At 49.4% G+C, this 21,338-nt stretch overlaps 1 protein-coding gene across 8 annotated transcripts in view; it reads left to right on the top strand.

The window, feature by feature from the left end:
- Positions 1 to 9,575: 9,575 nt before the first annotated feature.
- ABCC8 (ATP binding cassette subfamily C member 8) overlaps positions 9,576 to 21,338 on the top strand; it is a gene marked incomplete at both ends in the record, with an annotated part of 75,773 nt that continues 64,010 nt past the window's right edge. For all 8 annotated transcript variants that reach the window (XM_079708690.1, XM_079708689.1, XM_079708688.1 and 5 more), the window contains 4 exons: positions 9,576 to 9,723; positions 10,936 to 11,077; positions 15,347 to 15,468; positions 21,168 to 21,334. In XM_079708690.1, coding sequence (XP_079564816.1) covers positions 9,576 to 9,723; positions 10,936 to 11,077; positions 15,347 to 15,468; positions 21,168 to 21,334 — 579 coding nt within the window. The remainder of the gene's footprint in view (positions 9,724 to 10,935; positions 11,078 to 15,346; positions 15,469 to 21,167; positions 21,335 to 21,338) is intronic.

The following is a 21,338-nucleotide window of genomic DNA, read 5'->3' as shown; positions in this document are numbered from 1 at the left end:
TGGGTTCAGGCCCTGTGTTCACCACTGGGTGTCCGGCACTCAGTACGGTGCTGATCACATAATATGTGCTCAATAGAGATATGCCAACAAGTGAACGAAACAGACAAAGGAAGTGCACCTCCATGATACGATGTAAGTCAATGAGAAAGCTGAATCAATTTATAGACATCAATTTTCCACTTAGTTGAGCAAGTTCACAGCTGTTATGCCCATGGGGAAACATTATCACTGACTTGTTCGTTCATTCATCCACTTACTCATTCGTTTAACAAATATTGAGATTAGAGCACCTACTCTGTGCCAGAACTAAAGCTACATAAGACTCAGTCTCAGCCCCAAGTGGGGCAGGCAGACCCGCAAATGAATCATCACAATCCTGGGTGGCAAGGGCAGTGACAAGGACTGTACAAAGTGCTGGGAGACCAAAGGGAGGGACCTTTAGTGGCCCACCTCGTGAGATGGTCAGGGAAGGCTTAACGCAAGGAAGTGACATTTGAGCCCAGGGCTGAAAGCTGAGAAGCAAGCAGTCAGTGGGTCAGGGAGCCTGGTTTTAGCTTCCATTGCCTGGTGCTGGGCACACCTAACAGGTGCTTCCTAAATGTGGGTTGTCAAATGAACAGTGGGGCAGAGTCTAGCTGGAAATTCCAGAGCACTAGTGATCAAGCCTCCCATTGTCCTCCATGACTCCCCCTCTGTGACTCCCCTCAGAGAACCTCATCCCAGCAAGACTCATTGGTTCCCTCACTGCATCTAGAAAGTCTGATCCCAGCTTCCCCACTTTTACACACACTGATATCCCTCCCCACCCAGACAGTCTCCTCCTTCTTCCCCTATACAAGCTGGGCCATCTCTCAAGGCCACCTTTCCCCTAAAGCTTCAAGAAGGCTAACTCTCTAAGCCCAGTCACCTTTTTTAAAAAAATAAATGTATGTTTATCTTGTTTTCCCAACCAGGTTGTAAGCCCCTGAAGGAAGGGACAATCTGTTATTTCCTAATCAGGAGACAATGCGGTAGAGAGCAATGTTTTCCAAACTCTGCGTGCATCAGAACACCCAGAGGACTTGCTAAAATAGATTTCTCAACTCCACCCCCAGAGTTTCAGATTCTGTAAGTCTAGGGTGGGCCAGAGAATCTGCATTTCTAACAAATTCCTAAGTGATGCTATTGGTCCAGGGATCTCACTTTGAGAACCACTGGTATGGGAAGCACACCGGTTCCAGACGCAGCTGAACCTGGGTGTCAGTTTAGGCTATGTATCTCACTGGCTTGTGAGTTACAGCAAGTCCCTTAACCTCTCCAGGCTTTAGTTTCCTAAGGACACAATAATAGTTTTGCAGGGTTACGGGGGAACCCAACCTACACCCAGTGGATACCCAATAAATGTCTGTAATCAATTGGTTAATTGCTTCAAATACAGATCGGATCACCCATTGACTGAGCCAAGTTATTTCTCCCAAGTAGGGGAGCAAGCAAACCTCAACACCCTCCCCTGCAACCCTCTCCCACCAGGGGGCTGGATCAGCAAAGGAATTTGATTTGATTCTCCAGCTCTAATGGAAAAGGTGATGCTTCTCTCCAAACCACCTGGCTCACTCTTCCTAACAAAACTTCTCCTTATGGTGACAGGGGGCAGGGGGTGGGGAGGGATAGTCAGGGAGTTTGGGATTAGCATGTACACACTGCTATATTTAAAATGGATAACAAAAAATAAATAAATAAATACATACATACATGAATACATAAATAAAATGGATAACCAACAAGGACCTACTGTATAGCACAGGGAACTCTGCTCAATATTATGTAACAACCTAAATGGGAAAAGAATTTTAAAAAGAACAGATACATGTATATGTATAACTGAATCACTTTGCTGTACACCTGAAACTAACACAACATTTTTAATCAACTATACTCCAATATAAAATTAAAAGTAAGTAAATAAATATACTGGGGGAAAAAAAACTTCTCCAGGATCTGTCCTTTGCTCAAGCCCCAGAGCACCCCCATCATTAAATGACTGTCTTCTCAAGGGCACATTGGCTATTCAGAAAGCTTAAAATTAAATATATTCACCAATTTGAATTTTTAATGTACTATTTTTAGCTAAAAATAGATTTTGACTCTGTACAGGGCATGAGGGGGGAGCGCTTCGGCAATGTTTCCTTCGAGCAGGTAAACATTAGGTAGTGGCTGTGGGCCTGTCTCAACACCTCTGTCTCTCTCACCCCCAACTCTCCTTCCCTCCCTCCCTTTCAGGTCTCTGCTTGCTTGAGTGAAGAGGTCATTCTTTGCCCAAGCACCAGAGAGAAGGGTCTTCTTCCCTCCTGCCCAACAGAATCACAATAGCAGGACTTCCCTGGTGGTATAGTGGCTAAGAATCCGTCTGCCAATGCAGGGGACATGGGTTCGAGCCCTGGCCCAGGAAGATCCCACATGCCACGGAGCAACTAAGCCCATGTGCCTAGAGCCCATGCTCCACAACAAGAGAAGCCACCGCAATAAGAAGCCCACACATCGCAACGAAGAGTAGCCGCTGCTCGCCCCAACTAGAGAAAGCCTGCGCACAGCAATTGAAGACCCTACGCAGCCAAATTAATTAATTAATTAATTAATTAAATTAAAAAAAAAAAAGAATCACAGTGGCAGGCATGCCCACACTTACCTCCATCTATACACCAAGTTTTCACCAGTGCACCAAGAAATAGGCTGTGTACTTACATACAGGTCCACACTCAAGCGGCCAAGTCTAAACAAGGACTGTGGTCTTGCTCTGCAGACACCACTTCCAAACAAGTCCCCATTACCTCTTCGCACCTCCTTCCAACTGGAAAGCTCCCACACCCCTTTTGGCCGTCCCTCATTTATCGAACCCTTACCCCAGCCCACCCCTGTTTCTCAGCAGGATGTTTCAATCTGAGCTCTGCTACCTACTTTGCTGGGGGTCCTTGGGCCAGTGACTTTCCCTCTCTGCCTTATGCTCACCTGTGTAATGATGATTCTACCACCTGCTTTAAAGGGAGACAATGATCATGCTAGATAATGCTATAAAGGGCTTGGCACTTTGTTCTTGCTCACTTAAGTTTTAGGTAGGAACTCAATCAATTATTAAAAATCAGTAAGTGTTGCAGCATTATTTATAATAGGCAAGACATGGAAAACAACCTAAGTGCCCATCGATGCATGAATGGATAAAGAAAATGGATAATGGAATATTAGCCATAAAAAGAAGGAAATCCTGCCCTCTGCAACAAAATGGATGAATCTTGTGGGCATTATGCTAAGTTAAATAGGTCAGAGAAAGACAGATACTGTATGACCTCACTTATGTGTGGAATCTAAAAAAGCTGAACTCATAGAAACACAGCAGATTTGTGGTTACCAGAGATGGAGGGTGGGGATGCGGGATAGGGAAAATGGATGAAGGTGGTCAAAAGGTACAAATCTCCAGTTATAAGATACATAAGTTCTGGGGATGTAATGTACAGCATGGCGACTATAGTGAACAATACTGAATTGTATATTTTAAAGTGGCTAAGAGAGTAGATCTTAAAAATTCTCATCACAAGAAAAAATATTATAACTATGTAAGGAGATGGATGTTAACTAAACACAAGGTTAATCATATACGTATATTTAATCACTATATCATACATCTTAAATTTATACAATGTTCTATGTCAATTACATTTAATAAAACTAGCAGGGGGAGGATCAGTGTCTTGATCAGTGTCTTATCTTTGGATAAGAAGCCCTCAGCTGATTTGAGAATTGAAAAGCTTGATATGAGGTCTATTGTTTGCCAGGCTTTCTCACACATTTGATCCATGAGAGAGGGCTTCTTCTTCCTCTTTGAGGATCAGAGAGGCTGACTTGCCCAAGGTCACATGGCTGGTCGGGGTAGAGCTGGGACCTGAACTTCCCGAGCATAGAGTTGGGTCCAGGAGCCTCTCCTCAGGCGACAGGAGCTGAGGTCCCTCTGGGGTGGGGGAAGGGAAGAAGCTGAAGGGAAGACAGGTGGTCCAGCAGCGCTCCCCCCACCGCCTCCCCCGCCTGGCCTCAGCTCCTGCTCTGGCAGGGCCCTCCAGGCCCAGAGAGCTGAGGCTGTGCTGTACCTGCCAGAGGCACCTGTCAGGGGCCAGGCTGTGCCAGAAAGAGGCATCCTCCTTGGCTGAGCCCAGATGGGGATCCTGCTGCAGTGTGGCCTCGGGTGGGGAGAGAGGCAGGCCAGCACACCATATGGGATCCCCATGCAGCTCACATGCAATCATTCCCCTCCATCACTAATGGAAGTTGTCTCCAAAGCAAATCACTGCCAGGTCATTTGTGAGCCTACTTCACCCACAGGTGAGGCCCCACTCAGCAGGACCCCCTCACACTCAGGTCCTCCCATCTGGCTCCCCAATTAATGCCAGTGACTGACGCCATGACTGGGTATTTCCTTTGGCGTCTAACACAGAGAAGAGGCATAATGCACAGATGTGCATGTTTCCCCAAAAGTCTGTTCTTTGGGGCCTGCACTCCCTCCTCAGGAGATGAAGACTGAGAGGCAGTAAAATCCTCAGTACCCTCAGCATCCCTTTAAGGAGTGACTAACAGTGCAGGCTTTGAAGCAGGGCTTGACTGGGTTTGAGTCCTTTCTCTACTGATTCCCAGCTGTGTGATCTTGGGAAAAGAGCTTAACTCCTCTGAGCCTCAGTTTTCTCTGATATCAGTAACTACTAGGCCGTTCCTCTGAGGTTTAAAACAGGTAAAGTGTGTGGCATACACTAAGAACTCAACAAATGCTGGTAAAACAAAAGAGAGAAAATCTTATTCTCTCTCCCAATAATCTCTCCAGGAAGAAAGCAGGTTTGAGGTCAGTCAGCAGCTCGGGAAGGGAAACAAGGCGTGCTTGAGAAACCCTGAGTGGGTGTACAAGCTGAAGACAGATGCTGAGTTGCTCTGAGGACTGAGGGGCATGTTTACAAGAAGAAGCTGTGTGGAAGAAGGAACAGGAGATACGAGAAAACACACAGCAGAGAAGACTGCTGGGGCTGAAATGAGGGGTTTTACTGGGTTTCTGTTGTGAGCTGTGCAAATTACGTCTTTCCCGCCGCCCCATGAAGAGTTCAGTAAAGCCTCCATTTTTTTTTTTTTTTTGCGGTACGCGGGCCTCTCACTGTTGTGGCCTCTCCCGTTGCGGAGCACAGGCTCTGGACGCGCAGGCTCAGCAGCCATGGCTCACGGGCCCAGCCGCTCCGCGGCATGTGGGATCTTCCCGGACCGGGACACAAACCCGTGTCCCCTGCATCGGCAGGTGGACTCTCAACCACTGCGCCACCAGGGAAGCCCTCCATTTTTAATCAATGCACTGGGGAGCTGGATGTTTTGGGGATAAAACGAGGGGACGGGCTTGGCCTCAAAGAGAAACCAGGCCATGCGTGGAGTCGTCCTCTGGCCTGTGTTACTGTAGTGAGGGTGATCTTGGACCAAAGCTTAAGTGGGCAAGAACAAAAACTTTATTTAATTTCTATTTCAAACCTCCATCCCTTCCAGGCTGGCAGAAAATGTTAACACTGGACTTTTTGGGAGTTCCTTCCCCACCTCCCCAGGTAGGTAATGCCAAGAGACTAGGGAGGATTTATCTTGTTCCTGTGTCATTCCTCCAGGCAAGTATGCTGGAGGATCCCCTGTCTCTTCTGTCAGTCTGGTGGCCCTGCTCCGGGGCAAGGGAATCTTCCTTCAAAATAGCCCTTGTATGGATTTTCTGGCACAATATACACCTAGCCTTTCCCTTGCTGGCTATCCACCTCCCCTGCCCTCCCAAAACATACATACACACACACACACACACACACACACACACACACAGGTGCGCACATCAGGCAGGTAGGGAGGCTGAGCACAGTCTCCTGATATCAAGAACTCTGTCTTTGATACACCAGTTGTCTGTTCTCCACCTGGAATTTGCTTCACAGTCATCTGCCTGAAGGGAGAGTTGGGGAGGGGATGCGGGGAGAAGACATCTTTCGAAGTCAGTACAGATAGCCCTACTATATCCTCTGTACTTGCTGCATAGTATGTATAATACCATTTTTGGTTTTGTTTGTTTTTAACCATCTTACTATTGATTGGGGCTATTGAAAGGGTTAATTTCTTGAAATATCACCCCTCTCTATTACATCACCATTATCATCTTGATGACCCTCTCTGTCATGGTCACTGATACACCTGAGACAGGGCACTGACGCCTGAACAACATCAGAGCTAGAAGGGACTTTTTTGAAGCCTTGTGTCAAGGTTTCCTTTCCCTGAACAAAGGAGGGGACAGGCCCTGCCTGCAGCCACACTCACCTAGTCGGCCCGGGAGCGCAACAATCCAGGTCCGTGAAATCCTTCCCGGGTTTTCCATTCTGCTATGAGGAAGGCTGAGAATTTTCAAAGGGGAATACCCTTGCTCCAAGCCTGCTCCCGGTGCAATCCATCTTCCATCCCCCTGCAGCAGAAGCCAGCAAGCAACTTTGGATGTGGGAAAGTGTGACTGAGACCCAGCCCTCCCCACAGAGACGTTGTAGCTCTGCGTCTGTTTCTGTTGCAGAAATAAAATGGTTTCATGCTTCACTGACTGCTCTACATCTATGCCTTGGACATCTTTCAGTGTCTGTGTACATAACCCTACTTTACTCTCTGTATTTGCCTCACAACACTCCACATTATGGAATTATCATGTTGTTTGTTCATGTGTTAGTTTTATTTTAACCAACCCTCTATTGATGAACATTTAGGTGTTTCCAAGATCACAATCCATGTTACAGCAGGAGTCATTTCATGCCTCTTTATGCAACTGACTCCACACTTTTCGAGATAACACCCACACGATGGGCAGTGTGAGGGGTATCCTCACTGGAAAGCTAGGTGTAGGAAAGGGTGGAATTTGCCCACAGTCACGCAGTAGGTTTGTGCTAGAGATGGCAAACGTGGTGCCCTCCTCCAGCCTCCTCTTAGTCCCAGGTGATGATCCCTTAATTGTCCTTTACACCTGGGTCCAGCTTGGTTTGGACCAGGCTTTTTGTTTATTTCAAATGGCCCAGAAGAGGCAAGCGTGTGGGATGTGCCAGGCACTGTGTGCTGAGTGCCAAGGAAGGGAAAGACCGCTAGATAACCATGATTGATTGATGGGGTCCCATGGGTGGGCACCCAGAGGATGAGGTAGCCAGGACCATCTTCCAGGCTTACACAGCACATTTACACCCGTGACCTCATTTTAATCCTCTGGGGTCTGTATTATTATCTTCCCTATTTAGAAAAGAGGAAATTGAAGCACAGAATGGTAGCTTGTCCTACATGACACAACTAGTAGTGGTGGAGCCAGGACTGAGGACTTTAAAAATATATATATATATATACCACTGAAAGGAAAAACATCACTGCTGAAAGTGTGAAAAACTAAAATTATAACTACAAAAACAAGATGGCAACAGAAAGTTGGAAAAAAAAACTTGGAGCCGAAAACAAAAACCTAAAAGCAATTTTGTTAGGTGGCCAAGGGCACATCATCTCATCTCTTTGTTTGTTTAGTTTGTTTTGTTTTGTTTTTTTGCCATGCTTTGAGGCCTGTGGGATCTTAGTTCCCCAACCAGGGATCAAACCTGTGCCCTCAGAAGCAGCGAAAGTGCAGAGCCCTAACCACTGGACCATCAGGGAATTCCCCATCTCATCTCTTTGAACCTCAGTTGCTTCGTTCTTACAGAAAGAGAATGGTAATAACAATAATTATAAACACAGCAACGGTAGCTAATGTATACTACCCACCACCCTAACATAACAGCCATTTCCAAGTCTGAGTTTCCCCCGCGGGCTTGCATTCAAACATACATATTTAATATGGCTGTAATCAAAGGAAACACACAATTTTGTTTCTTCCTTTTTCACCTGACATTGTCTCATAAGCTTTTCCCACTTGACTACATAGACTCAGCAATCACTTTTTCAGTGGCTGCATTCACCCAGATTAATTAACTCCTGCCACTGGTACAGGGCATTTACAGCCACCAAGTTTTCACTATTTTGGCTGATACTGCAGGAAACATCTTTTGCCCTCAGAGAGATACCCAAAAAGTCGGAGACTGTCTGAGGGCTTTGAACTCTGAGCTCCTGCCCTCCCCAAGCTCTTCACTCAGCCCCACCTGCCCTCTGCTCCGGTTCCTGGTTCTGCCCTGGCCTCTCTCAAGTCCTAAGGCAAAGCTGAGTCCTTGCCTGACAGCGTCTTGTAAAAGCTTCGAGCCTCAAAGCAGCCTCAGAACAGGCTCAGAGAAGCTCATAGGGAAAAGGGCTGAAGAGAGCTTCCTTGATGACCCCCTAGCTCCTCCTGAGAACAGATGCATTTATGCTCCATATCCCTAACTCAGAAATTTCTTCTAAAATCTAATCCCAAATCCCCTTTTGTCTTCTTTCTTCATAGGATGTAAACTTTTTTGGTCACAGACCTGTGAGAATTTCTCCAAAAAGTATAGGAAGGCATAATATTGTCTTTACGATTTCACCAGGTTCTTGAACTCCTTAAGCCTGTCTGTGTCAGGTTAAGGATACAGCCTAGGGTGACATTATCTCTTTCCACCCCTCTTGGCTGCCTTCCATTGCCTTCACTGGATACAATTCCACAAGCACCTCTTTTTCAACCTTGGGCCATGATCTATTCTATCCATTCACCTGCCAGTCGCTGGAGGTTTCAATAATGTAATAGACGCATGCCTGAGGTAGATGGGGGCTGGGGAATGCAGGTTGAAATTCGATGAGGTGAGTTCAAGTTATGCTTCCCTACTTGTTGGCAGTGAGACCTTGGGTCAGTCATGTAACCTCCCGGAGCCTTAGTTTCCTCACCAGAAAAATGGGAGCCATTAACCTGTACTTAGCAGGAGTATTGGAAGATTCCGTTTGTGAAAGCGAGGGATACGCTGTAAAGTACCTATGAACGTCCCCCGCCTGGAACCACTTTCGAAAACCTTCGAAGCTCCCCCCTAGGTAATGTTTCTGAATGCTTTTCCTATTCATATGGGGTGGGGCTTGTCCCACACTGCCCCACCAGGACCCTCCGCTCTAACTATACCCACAAGAGCCAGGCCCAGGTGAGCTCACACCTCAGATCCCGGGCAGGGAGGTCACACTCGAGACTCCGACCGCGCCCACTCCGGAGCCGCGAGGACCCTCCTCCTCTCTTCTGCACCCATCACCCTCCCATCCAGACTCGAGTATGCCCACCCACCCACCCACCCAGCCTGTCTTCCCTGCTTCCCCAGCGCACGCGCGCAGCGGGGCACTCGCAAGGCGGCCCCCAGCGCCTCGTGCGGGTCGCCACAGCTGGAACTCGGCCCCAGCGCGGCCCGGCGGGTCGGGCTCCCCGCCGCCCCCCCCCCCAGGCCCCGCAGGTAGAGGAGCGGGGCGGGGTAGGAGAGCTGGAGCGCCGACGGGGCGGGGCCCGCGGGGTGGGGGCTGGGGCCTGACAGCCGGGCCGGGCGGCGGAGCTACAGGGGACAGAGCGCGGGAGGCGCGTGCAGCCAGCCGCAGTTGGAGCCCGAGCCCGAGCCCGCGCCGCCATGCCCCTGGCCTTCTGCGGCAGCGAGAACCACTCGGCCGCCTACCGGGTGGACCAGGGCGTCCTCAACAATGGTTGCTTCGTGGACGCGCTCAACGTGGTGCCGCACGTCTTCCTGCTCTTCATCACCTTCCCCATCCTCTTCATCGGTGAGCGCGCGGGGCGAGCAGCGGAGGAGGGGAGGACCGAGGTCGGGAGGGAGGAGGAGGAGGCGCTACGCGCCGCAGCGCTCCGCGTCCCCTTGCGGCCAGGGGACCGCCGCTCGCCTCCCCCCTTGGGGTCCCCTGCTCTGTCTTATGCCCCGCGGTGCCGGGGCTCGCACACCCGCACAGCCCTCACTCCCGGGGTGTCCCTCAAACCGCACGCATCACAACGGAAGCTCCTGACCCAGGGGACCCCCAAGTTTTGCCACCGCAGGGTGGAGAAAGGGGAAAGCAGGGGTCTCTGTACGCGCTGGATAGGTCGGGAGGGGGTCGGGCTGTAACCTCAGAGGCGCTGTGTAGGGAGCCGGGCCACCCCTCCCCCAAGGCACCCTTCTCGTCAGCCGCAGCTGGGCCCAGGGAGGAGTGCAACCTGCGCCTCAGAGTCTGGGTGGAGGCCCTGCGAACCCTGTGCTTCCCAGGGGCTGAGTGTGACAGTGGTCAGTAGCCTCCGGCAATCCTGGGGTTCCACTCGCCCTGATCGAGAAGAGGCTCCGCTTCCCCAGCTAACCTCACCGCGGCGCGCGCGTCTCCGGAGCGCAATTTCTCGGGCTCGGGGCAGAGCCGATCCGACTTAGCAGCGACCGGGACGGAGGCCACCAGCGCCCTTGTTTGAAAGCCCTCTGCAGAGTTGGGCGTCACCGCCCATACAGTCGTGTGTGCCTCTTTCCTAGGGTCCCCTTTATCTCTCTCCAAGACCTCGAGTTTCTCAAGCTAGCTAGCTCTGTCAACTCATAGGGTGTTCTCTGCCTCCCCCAAAACGTGTTAATTTGCTCTAATTAAGAAAAAAAGCAAATCTTAAGATTCATATACAGCTTTTGAGAAGAAAGGAAAAATTGCTACAAAATTAAAAAGAGGAGGCTCACATGTGTATCAAAAATTGTACCAGCATTTACACTGTTGCTCTCAACCAAACGGTTTATTTACGTGGTTATTTGTCACACAAGAAGTCGGCATATAAAATGGGTACCTGCACATGTGGGCCTCTGTGGGTCCGGGGTTTCATGAAAGGACATTTAGTTCATGTGCACCAGACTGGGGCATTGTCATGGGTACACTCCTCATCCCCACCATGGACCCAATGCCTAAGCACCCTCCTGGGGTTCACGAAACCTCCTCCTGGTGAGCCAGGCTTCCCACCTCTTCCTGTCTCTCTTGCAGGATGGGGCAGTCAGAGCTCCAAGGTGCACATCCACCACAGCACATGGCTCCACTTCCCTGGGCACAACCTGCGCTGGATCCTGACCTTCATGCTGCTCTTCGTCCTGGTGTGTGAGATCGCGGAGGGCATCCTGTCTGATGGGTGAGTGACTCTCAGAGGACTCAGGAGAGTGGATCTACTCAAGGGTGCTTCCTAAAAGGCCCAGGGAGAACCCAGCTCAGCTGCATTCCATGAGCCAATATCGTTTCATTTGCTAATAAATCCAGCAACTGTTTACCCAACATCTGTGTGCCAGGCTCTCTGTGCCAGGCACTGGACAATGAGAACCAGGCCCTGCTCTCAGTGCAGCAGGGTGGAGGGGACCCAGATCTGCACACCAAGACATGGTGAAATAATCCTAGAGCCTATTAGAGTGGATATGCCCAGCCTCTCCCACAAGCTGCTGGGGTTACCTTCTTGGAGGGAAAAAAATCACTCTTGCTTAAGATCTTTCCTTGGTTCCCGGTTGTTAACAAGGTCCTAAGTCCTCAGCCTGGCATCCAGTTTCCTCACAGTCGGCCCTCCCTCTCTCTAGCCTCATTCCTAAGGGCCTTCTCCCCATGCCCTCCTTGCCTCTGGACCTCACAGCATACTCTTCACACCTCTGCCACAGCATAGATCATACTGTATGTTAACATCTATATCTATTTGCAAACTGTCTCCCCCCTAAGTCAGAAAGGCCTCAGAGTTGGAATCTGCATATTATTCATCTTTGTATTCACAGAGCAAGGCACATGAGAAAGCTCCATAGACCCTTAGGAACTCCTTAAGAGAATAAATGAAATAACGTTACAAGTAAGTACTATGGGAGGATAAAGGAAGGCAGAGTTCATGGTTGCGGGGACTGCGGAGCAGAATCTGGAAGGATGACTAGGGTTCTGACAGGCAGAGGAGTTCCAGAGAGGGAGGGCCAGTGGGGAGTCGTGAGAAAGGTACCACGGGCGAGTGGGGAGGGGTGGGAGGGGAAGCAGGCAGGCTGGGAGCAGTGCAGCAGTGCAGCGGGGCTGAAGCATGAAACACGTGGGAGCGATGGAGGCTGAGATCTGGAAGCTGGGGGCATCTGTAGGAAGGCTTCACATGCCAGGCTGAGTGTTTGGGCTGAATTTTGTAGGCAGTTTGGAAGAGAAGAGATGTCATCAACGCAGCACTTTTAGGTGAGAACTTAAGGGCAGGGTGGAAACGGAGAGGCTGGAGGTAGAAACAGCACTTAGGATTGATTGCAGTAGTCTAGGTGAGAGATAACTGCAGCCAAAAGCGGTGTGTCAGCAGTTGGGGGTGCAGATGAGGAGGAGATGAAGCAGCCATCTCGCTAAGGAAGAATGGAAGGATCGGCAAGGCTCAGTGACTGCCTGGGTGAAGGGGTGGTGGAGGGTGGTGGACATTTGGCTTAAATACTTGAGGTCCAATCCCTCTGAGCTGGAATCAGACTATGCCCAGATTCCACTCCTGCCAGCCCTGGCTCCTGCAGCTGGATGGCAGGGGGATGGGATCCTCACCCCCACCAACACACACTGCTTCACCCTCCCACTCCCAATGTCCCTGCATCCTGGCTTCAGCAGTAATCTCTGTGATAACTGCTTACCTTGGGCCTCCTCCTGATTGTCAAAGCCCTCAGATGAGCAGGACCAGAATGCATACTGCCACATCACTAGCAGCTGACAAGTCCGCCTCCCACCTTCCATCCCAACACCGCTTCCAAAGCAGCACAGATGCTAGAGACGGGAGGGATGCCTTGTGAGCCCTCCGGCCAGAATATACTCACCCGGCTGTAATGAACAAAGCGACAGAGGGGAAAATACCCTTCCTGCAGAGAAGGTAGACCTGGGTCTTTGCTAGCATTTCTGCTATGCCACGTACCAGCTGTGGGACTTTGGACAAGTCACCCAGCCCTTCTGGGTCTCACTTTCTCTACCTGTGAAATGAGTGTCATAATCCCTGCCTTGCCTGCTTCATACGGCAGTGGAGGATGAAATTAGAACATAGACAGGGTGCAGAGTGCAGAGTGGCAGAGCCCTGGGCAACTAGTATATTCCCAGAATGTGGGAGACTGGATAGAATATGGTTGCGGACTCTGTCCTGCTGGCTGTCCAGCAGGCCCTCCTGTGTACAGGGGCAGCACCTGTATCCCAAACCTCCCCAGCTCAGTGCAAATCGCCATCTCCTCCCCAGAGAGCAGGTCAGCTCCTCAATAGGCACTTATCTGGTATTTGCTGGTTTCCATCTGTGGCCTACACCCCTGGGCAGGGGAGCATGAAGGAGCATGGGAAAGGGAACAGACATGAGGAGAAGCCACAGTCCCTGTCCTGGGTTGGCAGACTTGCCGGAAGTGTACGGGGCAGATGAGAGAGGCGGGCCGTTAAAGCAGTGGCCTTCGAACTTGAGTTTAGTTTAAGGTAAGCCTCATTTAGTGATTAATTAAGGCATCTAACCTGTAGGGCTTCTTGTCTTCCTTTAAGTATTATTTCTCTGTGATGCTCTGAATTCAGAACAACCAAAGCAGTATAGGTTATTTAGTATTTTTTTTAAATATAGAATGTTTTCCCAGACCACCATACACTGGAAAAAGCCATATATAAAACTTTTACCTAATTTCTTACCTAAGTCAGTGTATATTATTCAGTAAAGCAACCAAAATCTATTTAAGTCATGTCATAAAGTACTTATTTCAATTATGGTTATTCACTGTCTTATTTCATCTTATAAAATGTTTATCATTTCTACCTTCTATTGCAAAAATATGAATGTACTTAAACTTACGAAATAACATTTTGGATGTCACTTAAAAATGTATACAGGAGTACAGAGTTTTTCAAAATTATTTCAAGGAGTACAGAGGCAAGAGTTTCGAAGACCTCCTGGACAGGGTGTTGGTTGTTTCCAGTGCCCCCACTAGTGACTGCCTTGTACCTCCTGTAACAGTGTGAAGACCTTACACTGAGACTATCCACTAATCAAGCTTGAAGAATATCAACGTGTACAGTCTCATTTAACAAGAAATCTGGAGGCCAGCTTTTTTAGTTGGTGTGGTGGCTTAGTAATGGCATCAGGAACCCAGGTTCTCCACATCTTTCTATGCCATACTCTGTGTGTCCACCATATATCTTCTCTTATGGTTACAAGATGGCTGCCCAACTCCAGGCATCAACTAAGCAAGGAAAAAGGGGGCATGCTGCCCACAAGCCTCTTCTTTATGCAGGAGGTCATCTTCTACAGACATTCCTTACATCTCATTGACCAGAATTGGATCATATGGCCACTCTTAAACCAATCACTGACAAAGAAGTGTGCAATTGCATGGCTGCTTGAACCAATCACCATCCATTCCCTGGGGCTGGGCGCATTGCTGCTGGAGCAAACTTGTGGTTCTTCTAGCGAGGAAGAAGGGAAACACACTGCCTCTATGCTATATCCTAGTCCCACCAGACCACTTGGGGTCCCAACACGGCTCTCCTCATGCCCCCCACCTTCTCCGTTGAACTCCTGCTCATCCTTCAAAGTTCAGCCTTGTGCCACCTCCTCTGTGAAGCATTCCTTGCTGCCCACCCTCCCCTGTGTGCTCTCAGCCTTCTGTCCATCTGCAATACCACTTCCCTAGACTGCCTAGTCAGACGGTTAGCTCTGAGCATGGTTGCTTCCTTCCCTACTGTCAGCTTCTCGAGGGCAGGGACTCTTTGCACACTGGATAGCATGAGCAGCGCAAGCAAGGGTAGCACGGAAGCAGAAGACTGGAGGAGGCCTCCTGGGAACGGAGGGGTTCCTAACCATAGCTTCACTAGAAAGAGCAGGCTGGGCAGTGCTGGAAAAAAGACTTGAGGCCACATCACCTGTGCCTTTGAGTTTTGCTTTCTATAGAAGGGAGCCTTGGAAGGGCATGATCAGGACCAGGCAAGTTGAGCCTCCTCACCAGTCGTGGGGAAGCTGAGTTCTGGGAGGGAGCTCTGGCTCCCTATGGGGCTTATCACCAGACCAGATCCCACCTACTGAGGCCTCTGTAGGGGAATAAGCTGGTTCCAAGCCAGAAGCTTTGCAGCTGCGACTGCCAAGGCCAGCTCCCCTATGCCAGATTCTGTAAGCGTGAACCCAGAGAGAGAAGGCCATGAATTTCAAAGCCTGAACACCGAGCTCTCATAGCATCTCTGTGTGAACGCCTGGGCCCCTTAATTAACAGGTGTGTTTGGGGTATGGGCTGGGCAGAGCTGCCAGCATATGGTATGGAACTATATGGTATGTGTGTTCTGCAGGCCCCACTGTGTGCTGTGCCCTAAGCATGAGGCCTGGGCTACTCTGTTAGGGTACGACGCAGCTCATCTACATTTTCTCTCTCTCTCTCTCTCTCTCTCTCTCCCCCCGTCTCTCTTGCCCTTATCTCAGGGTGACCAAGTCCCGCCATCTCCACCTGTACATGCCGGCCGGGATGGCGTTCATGGCTGCTGTCACCTCTGTGATCTACTATCACAACATTGAGACCTCCAACTTCCCCAAGCTGCTGATTGGTAGGGAAAGGGGAGGAGTGGGAAATGGGGAGGGATAGGTACTTCTATTTGTTCCTTCAGATAATGTTTGCTGAGGACTTACTATGTGCCAGGCACTGTTCTAAGAGGTTCAGAAGTAGAGAAGAAAAATTCTTGCCATTGTGGAGCTTCCAGTCTGGTGGAGGGGACGTACAAGCAAAGACAGTAAACAGACGAACAAACAAATAAGTAGTGATGATGCTATGAAGAACATAGAGCTGGGTAAGGGGTAGAGAGTGAAGGCCGTGTTGCTGTCTGTATAGGATGCTCAGAGGAGGTCTCTGATAAGAGTGAGCATGCAGATATTTGGGGGTAGATGTTTCCATGCAAATGGCACAGCAAGTGCAAAGGCCTTCTGATAGGAACAAACTTGGCAAAGAGGTTAGTATGGTCGAAGGCAAATGAGCCCAGGGAAGAATGGTAGGAGATGAGGTCAGGGGCCAGGAGAGGAACAAGGAAGACTCCTAGGCTTTGGGCCAGAGTACATGGGTGAACAGCGGTATTCGTAACTGACATGACAAAGGAGCAGGAGTTGGGGTGTTTAGGCCACAGTTGAGTTTGAAACAGCCAGCTCAAGTGTCAGGCGGTCAGTTAGATAAACAAGTTGGGCGTTCCAGAGGAGGTCTAAGATAGTCACGGCTTTATAGGTGGCATCTTGAGCCCAAATGAGGTAACCTGGAGGAAAGAGAAGGGCCCCAGGACCAGAGCCTGTGGTTTGCCAACATTTAGGAGTGCCCGCTTAGACCTTCTGACACCATGTGGCCGGGGTCCCAGTCAGAAACAACGGTGATGGCTGTTGACATTTACTGAGTGTGTGTTGTGTGCCAGGCTCAATGCTAAGCTTCCTCCATGCATTATCTCACTTAACCCCCACACTCTCCCTCTTATACTGTTGCTATCCCCATTTTACAGATGTGAACACTGAAACTCAGAGAGGTTACAAATAATAACAGTGAAGACTCATTTAGCACCTGCTATGTGTCAGGCACGATCCTAAGCATTTTACATATATTAACTCATTTAATCCTTACAACTCTATGAGGTAGGTACCATTATTATTTCCCTTTTATAGATCAGGAGACCGAGGCTCAGAAGTTAAGTGGTTTGCACTAGTCTCCCCAGCTAGTCAAGGGCCAGAGCCAAGTTGTTTGTTTGTTTGTTAATATTTATTTATTTATTTGGCTGCACTGGGTCTTAGTTGTGGCATGCGGGATCTTTCATTGCGGCGTGTGGGCTCTTCATTGCGGCACGCAGGCTTTTTTCTAGTTGTGGCGCACGGGCTCAGTAGTTGTGGTGCGCGGGCCCTCCAGTTGTGGCGCACGAGCTTAGTTGCCTCACGGCATGTGGGATATTAATTCCCCGACCAGGGATCGAACCAAGTCCCCTGCATTGGAAGGTGAATTCTTAATCACAGGACCACCAGGGAAGTCCTCAGAGCCAGGTTTAGATCCCAGGAGTCTGGCACCCAAGCAGGCTCTTAAAAAGGCTGAGGCTGTGTGTCTAAGGGTCCTCTGACTGTGCTTAGGCCAGAGGTATAAATCCACAGATCTGCCTCTGTGTGGGGCTCAGTCTGCATGTCTAAGGCCGGGGCTGTACATCTGACTGTTAGGCTGTGGTCAGACCGTGTGTCATTAAGTCAGACTATGATTTTTAGGAATCATAGCATCTAATTGACATCTGGAGTCTGGAACTCTCTGTGCTAAGCCAGAGATAGCACGGTGTCATGAGTGGGTAGAGGAAGTTTCCCAAGCTAATCACAGGTCTACCTGCCTGTGTAAGGTGGGAGCTGGCTCCATCAGGATCATCCAGGTGATGCCCCCACCCCAGGGGCCCCCAAGTGAGTGTGGTTGGGGGACTAGGGGGCAACAGGTGGAGAGGTGTTAAATACAAGCTTCAGGGCTTCCCTGGTGGCGCAGTGGTTGAGAGTCCGCCTGCCGATGCAGGGGACACGGGTTCGTGCCCCGGTCTGGGAGGATCCCACATGCCGCGGAGCGGCTTGGCCCATGAGCCATGGCCATTGAGCCTGCGTGTCCGGAGCCTGTGCTCCGCAACGGGAGAGGCCACAACAGTGAGAGGCCCACATACCGCAAAAAAAAAAAAATACAAGCTTCAGAGAGCCTGCCATGCCAGTGTCTGAAGCAGCTCCTCATGCACAGAGACCTCTCATTAACCATGAGGCCTGGCTGACCGGTGCCCCTGGAAACACCCTGTCTGGGCATCTGGCGAGTTCATTTTCTCATTCTCCAGAAAGTGCATAATGTTCTCTCCGCAAAGCACAAATGACCACCCATGGATGGACCAGTCCTTCTCCAAGGAACAAAGACTAACTCCCCCCTTTGGTAGAGCTTTGCTCTCCACAAAGCCAGAAATTCTAGAACAGGGAAAAGGGAAGAGGATGCACCCCATGAGCTGCAGGGCAGCAGGTATTAGGGGAATAGCTGGCCCTTTGAGGGAGCTACTGTCCGGTCACAGGTCTGGAGTCCTGCAGAAAGGTGACCCATGATGCGGCTTACATTGTCCCACAAAGTAACCTTGGTCCTGGACCCAGGTGAGGTCAGAGGGTGTTCTGTGAGAAAGTCATGTTTGAGCTGAGAACTGAAGGATAGGTAGGAACTAACTGCGAGAAGGGACAGGGGAATGCTTCCGGCAGAAGGAGCAGCATGTGCAAAGGCCCAGAGGCAGAAGATGCAAAGCACATTAGGAAATCTGGGCAAAACACAGCAGCTGAAGTGCAGAGAGCAGAAGGGAGCTGAACTTTGAAGGTTGGAGTGACAGGTGGGGCAAGACCTTGAAGGCCACACTACAGGCATTATTCTTTATCCCAAGGGCGATGGGAAGCCATTGAGGATTGGGATGTGTGTGTGTATGTGTTCACATATGCATAACATGAAACTTACCATTTTAACCACTTTTAAGTGTACAGTTCAGTGGCACTCAATACATTCACATTGTTGGGTAACTATCACTACCATCCATCTCCAAAACTCTTTCATCTTCCCATTAAACAATAACTCCCCTCAACCCCTCGAAACCGTCATTCGATAATACTTTCTGTCTCTATGAATCTGACTACATTAGGCACCTCGTATAAGTGGAATCATGCACTATTTTGTCCATTTGTGACTGGTTCATTTAACTTATTATATTCTCAGGTTTCAGCCATGTTGTAGCACGTATCAGAATGTTCTTCCTTTTTCAGGCTGAATGATATTCCATTGTGTGTGTGTGTGTGTGTGTGTGTATACACACACACACACACACACCATGTTTTGTTTATCCATTCATCCATCAATGGGCAGTTGGGTTGCTTCCACCTTTTGGCTATTACAAATAATGCTGCTATGAACATGAGTGTGTTGAGATCATATTTGATTGAATGTATTGCTCTACGGAGGCTAGGTTGGAGGAGGGCAAGAGGGGAAGTGGGGAAACCATGAGAAAGCTCTTAAGGCAGTCCTGGGGAGACATGATGGCGACCTGACCCAGGTGGCCACCCAGATGGACAGAAGTGAATGGATTCAAGATAATTAGGAGGTAAAATAGAATTTGGTAATAGGTAGGATGTGGAGATGAGGGAGAGGAAAGGGAGGGAAGAAGCAGAGGTAATGGGAATTCAGAGTTTAAAACTCACCAGCAGCCCCTGTGTTTTACTACTTTCTTTCCTTTCTCCTGTTCTCTCAGACATGCACTAAGTTTTTACCAAATGCTGCTGTGTCTGGCAACAGGCTGAGGGCTCAGCACTGTAGGATGGGACTGTGGAAATAACCCCTGGGCTTAGTCCTGGGTCCTCAACTAACTCCCTGTGTGACCTTGGACAAGACACTCAGGCTCTCTGAGCCTCAGTTTCCCCATCTGAACAGGAAGAGTAAGTCCCTGCCTAAGGCATAGCGTTCTTATAAAGATCAAATCAAACCATATCTGTTACGTGTTAGAGGCAAGACCAATCTGAGACATATTTTAAAGTCTTGGCCTCAGGAGGAACCCTCACGAAGGTCTAAAGAGGTTCTGGTGCCTGGGATAGTCTGTTGGGAGAGTATAGGTGTGGATGCAGGGGGATGTCCCCCAGCTAGGGGGGATTCCTTGTGACCTGGAGACCTGACCCAGCTGAGGGACATCATCCCAGTCTTGAGGGCTGGGACCAGAAGCGGATGCTCCTGCCCTCTATGCTAATGCTCTCACTCAGGTGGCATTTGTCCCTCCCCAGTTCAATGTCTCAACCTAGTTCCCAGCCCAGAGCCTGGCTGGGACAGACCTCAGCTTTTGTGCCCAAGAGATGCCCTGGCATTTATGTCCTGGCCCACCTAGGGATGAAGGCAGGGTGACAGTCCCCTTCCCTCTCTGTGATTCCTCTAGAGAGGAGCTCTAGGCATTTAGGCTGACCTTATATCATATATAAGATCATATATATCATATATCGCAGAGCATATGACTCTAGGGGGTAATTGGGGAAGGACTGCCTATGCTAAAGCACCCCCTAAAGGGGGACTTAGTTACTGCTGTCTTTTGTTGTCACCAGCTGGCTGTAGTTTATTGGTGGATTTGGATGGGGGTGGGTGGGAATTTACAGGATAGAATTCACAGATGGCTCCTGATGTTTATGGTCCAAGGTCTGAAATCTGGAGATAACAAATATATTAACAGCTGATATCCAAAGAGCACCCACTGTGCACCAGGCTCACTGTGCTAAGTGCTCTCCATACATTGCTCTTGACGACTTTTGAGGTAGTACTATAATTATTTCCATTTATGGATGAAGAAACTGAAGCCTAGATGGGTTAAATGACTCACCCAAGGTCACATAGCTATTAAGTCAGAGGATCTGTGCCCAGGCGTATCTGGCTGCAGGCCCAGCTCTAACCACTATACACACTGCCTCTCAGGACTGTGACTCATTTTTTTGTATCTCCCACTCCCCAGGCTCCCTGAGGAGCATCATCATGCCGTAGTGGACTCTGGACTTGGGGGCCAGGGACCTAGGCCCTCACCCTCCGTCTGTCACTAACTTGCAGTGAGCTTGGGCATGTCACCTCCTCTCTCTGTGCCTCAGGTTCCTCATCTGTTAAATGAAAGGGCTAGATTGAAGGACCTTTAAGATCTTCCCAGCTTGGGAATTCCTCAAGGAAGCCATTGTAGGGTGGAGCCTACATGCACAGGCTCTGGCACTAGGCTAGTCCACTTAATGGCTGTGTGACCTTAGATCAGTTACCAAACCTTTCTGAGCCTCGATTCCTTTGTCTGTTAAACTGAGCATGACAGCAGGACTTCCTTCACAAGGCTAATATAAGAAATAAATGAGATAAATACTTTTAAAGTGCTTATTTGGTATGGTGCCTATAACTTAGTTAAATTTAAGAAATAATTCCACTATTTTTCTTCTTATTTATTGTAAAGGGAAATTTGGCTGACCATCTTGACTTGTAAGATGATTATTATTTTTGAACATGCCTATCATGAACGTTTTAATGTATGCACAATCGTCTCAAAATTACACACTCATATATTCACACACACGGACACCCCTTTACTCAGAAATGTGCATACTCACACCCATGACACTTGCTTGTCCACACACACACGTCTTCCCTGACACACTTATTTTCTGTCCTCTTCCACACAGTTGCACACACACACGTAAATATGTGCACACACATCCTCCGTGCTCTCTTGTCTCTCCTCGGCAGCCCTGCTAGTCTACTGGACCTTGGCCTTCATCACCAAGACTATCAAGTTTGTCAAGTTCTACGACCACGCCATCGGCTTCTCGCAGCTGCGCTTCTGCCTCACGGGGCTGCTGGTGATCCTCTACGGGATGCTGCTCCTCGTGGAGGTCAACGTCATCAGGGTGAGGGTAA

Source organism: Hyperoodon ampullatus (assembly GCF_949752795.1).
Source record: "Hyperoodon ampullatus genome assembly, chromosome: 7".
NCBI lineage: Eukaryota > Metazoa > Chordata > Mammalia > Artiodactyla > Ziphiidae > Hyperoodon > Hyperoodon ampullatus.
Note: the sequence above shows the minus strand (reverse complement) of the source record. Positions and strands in the feature narration are given on the sequence as shown.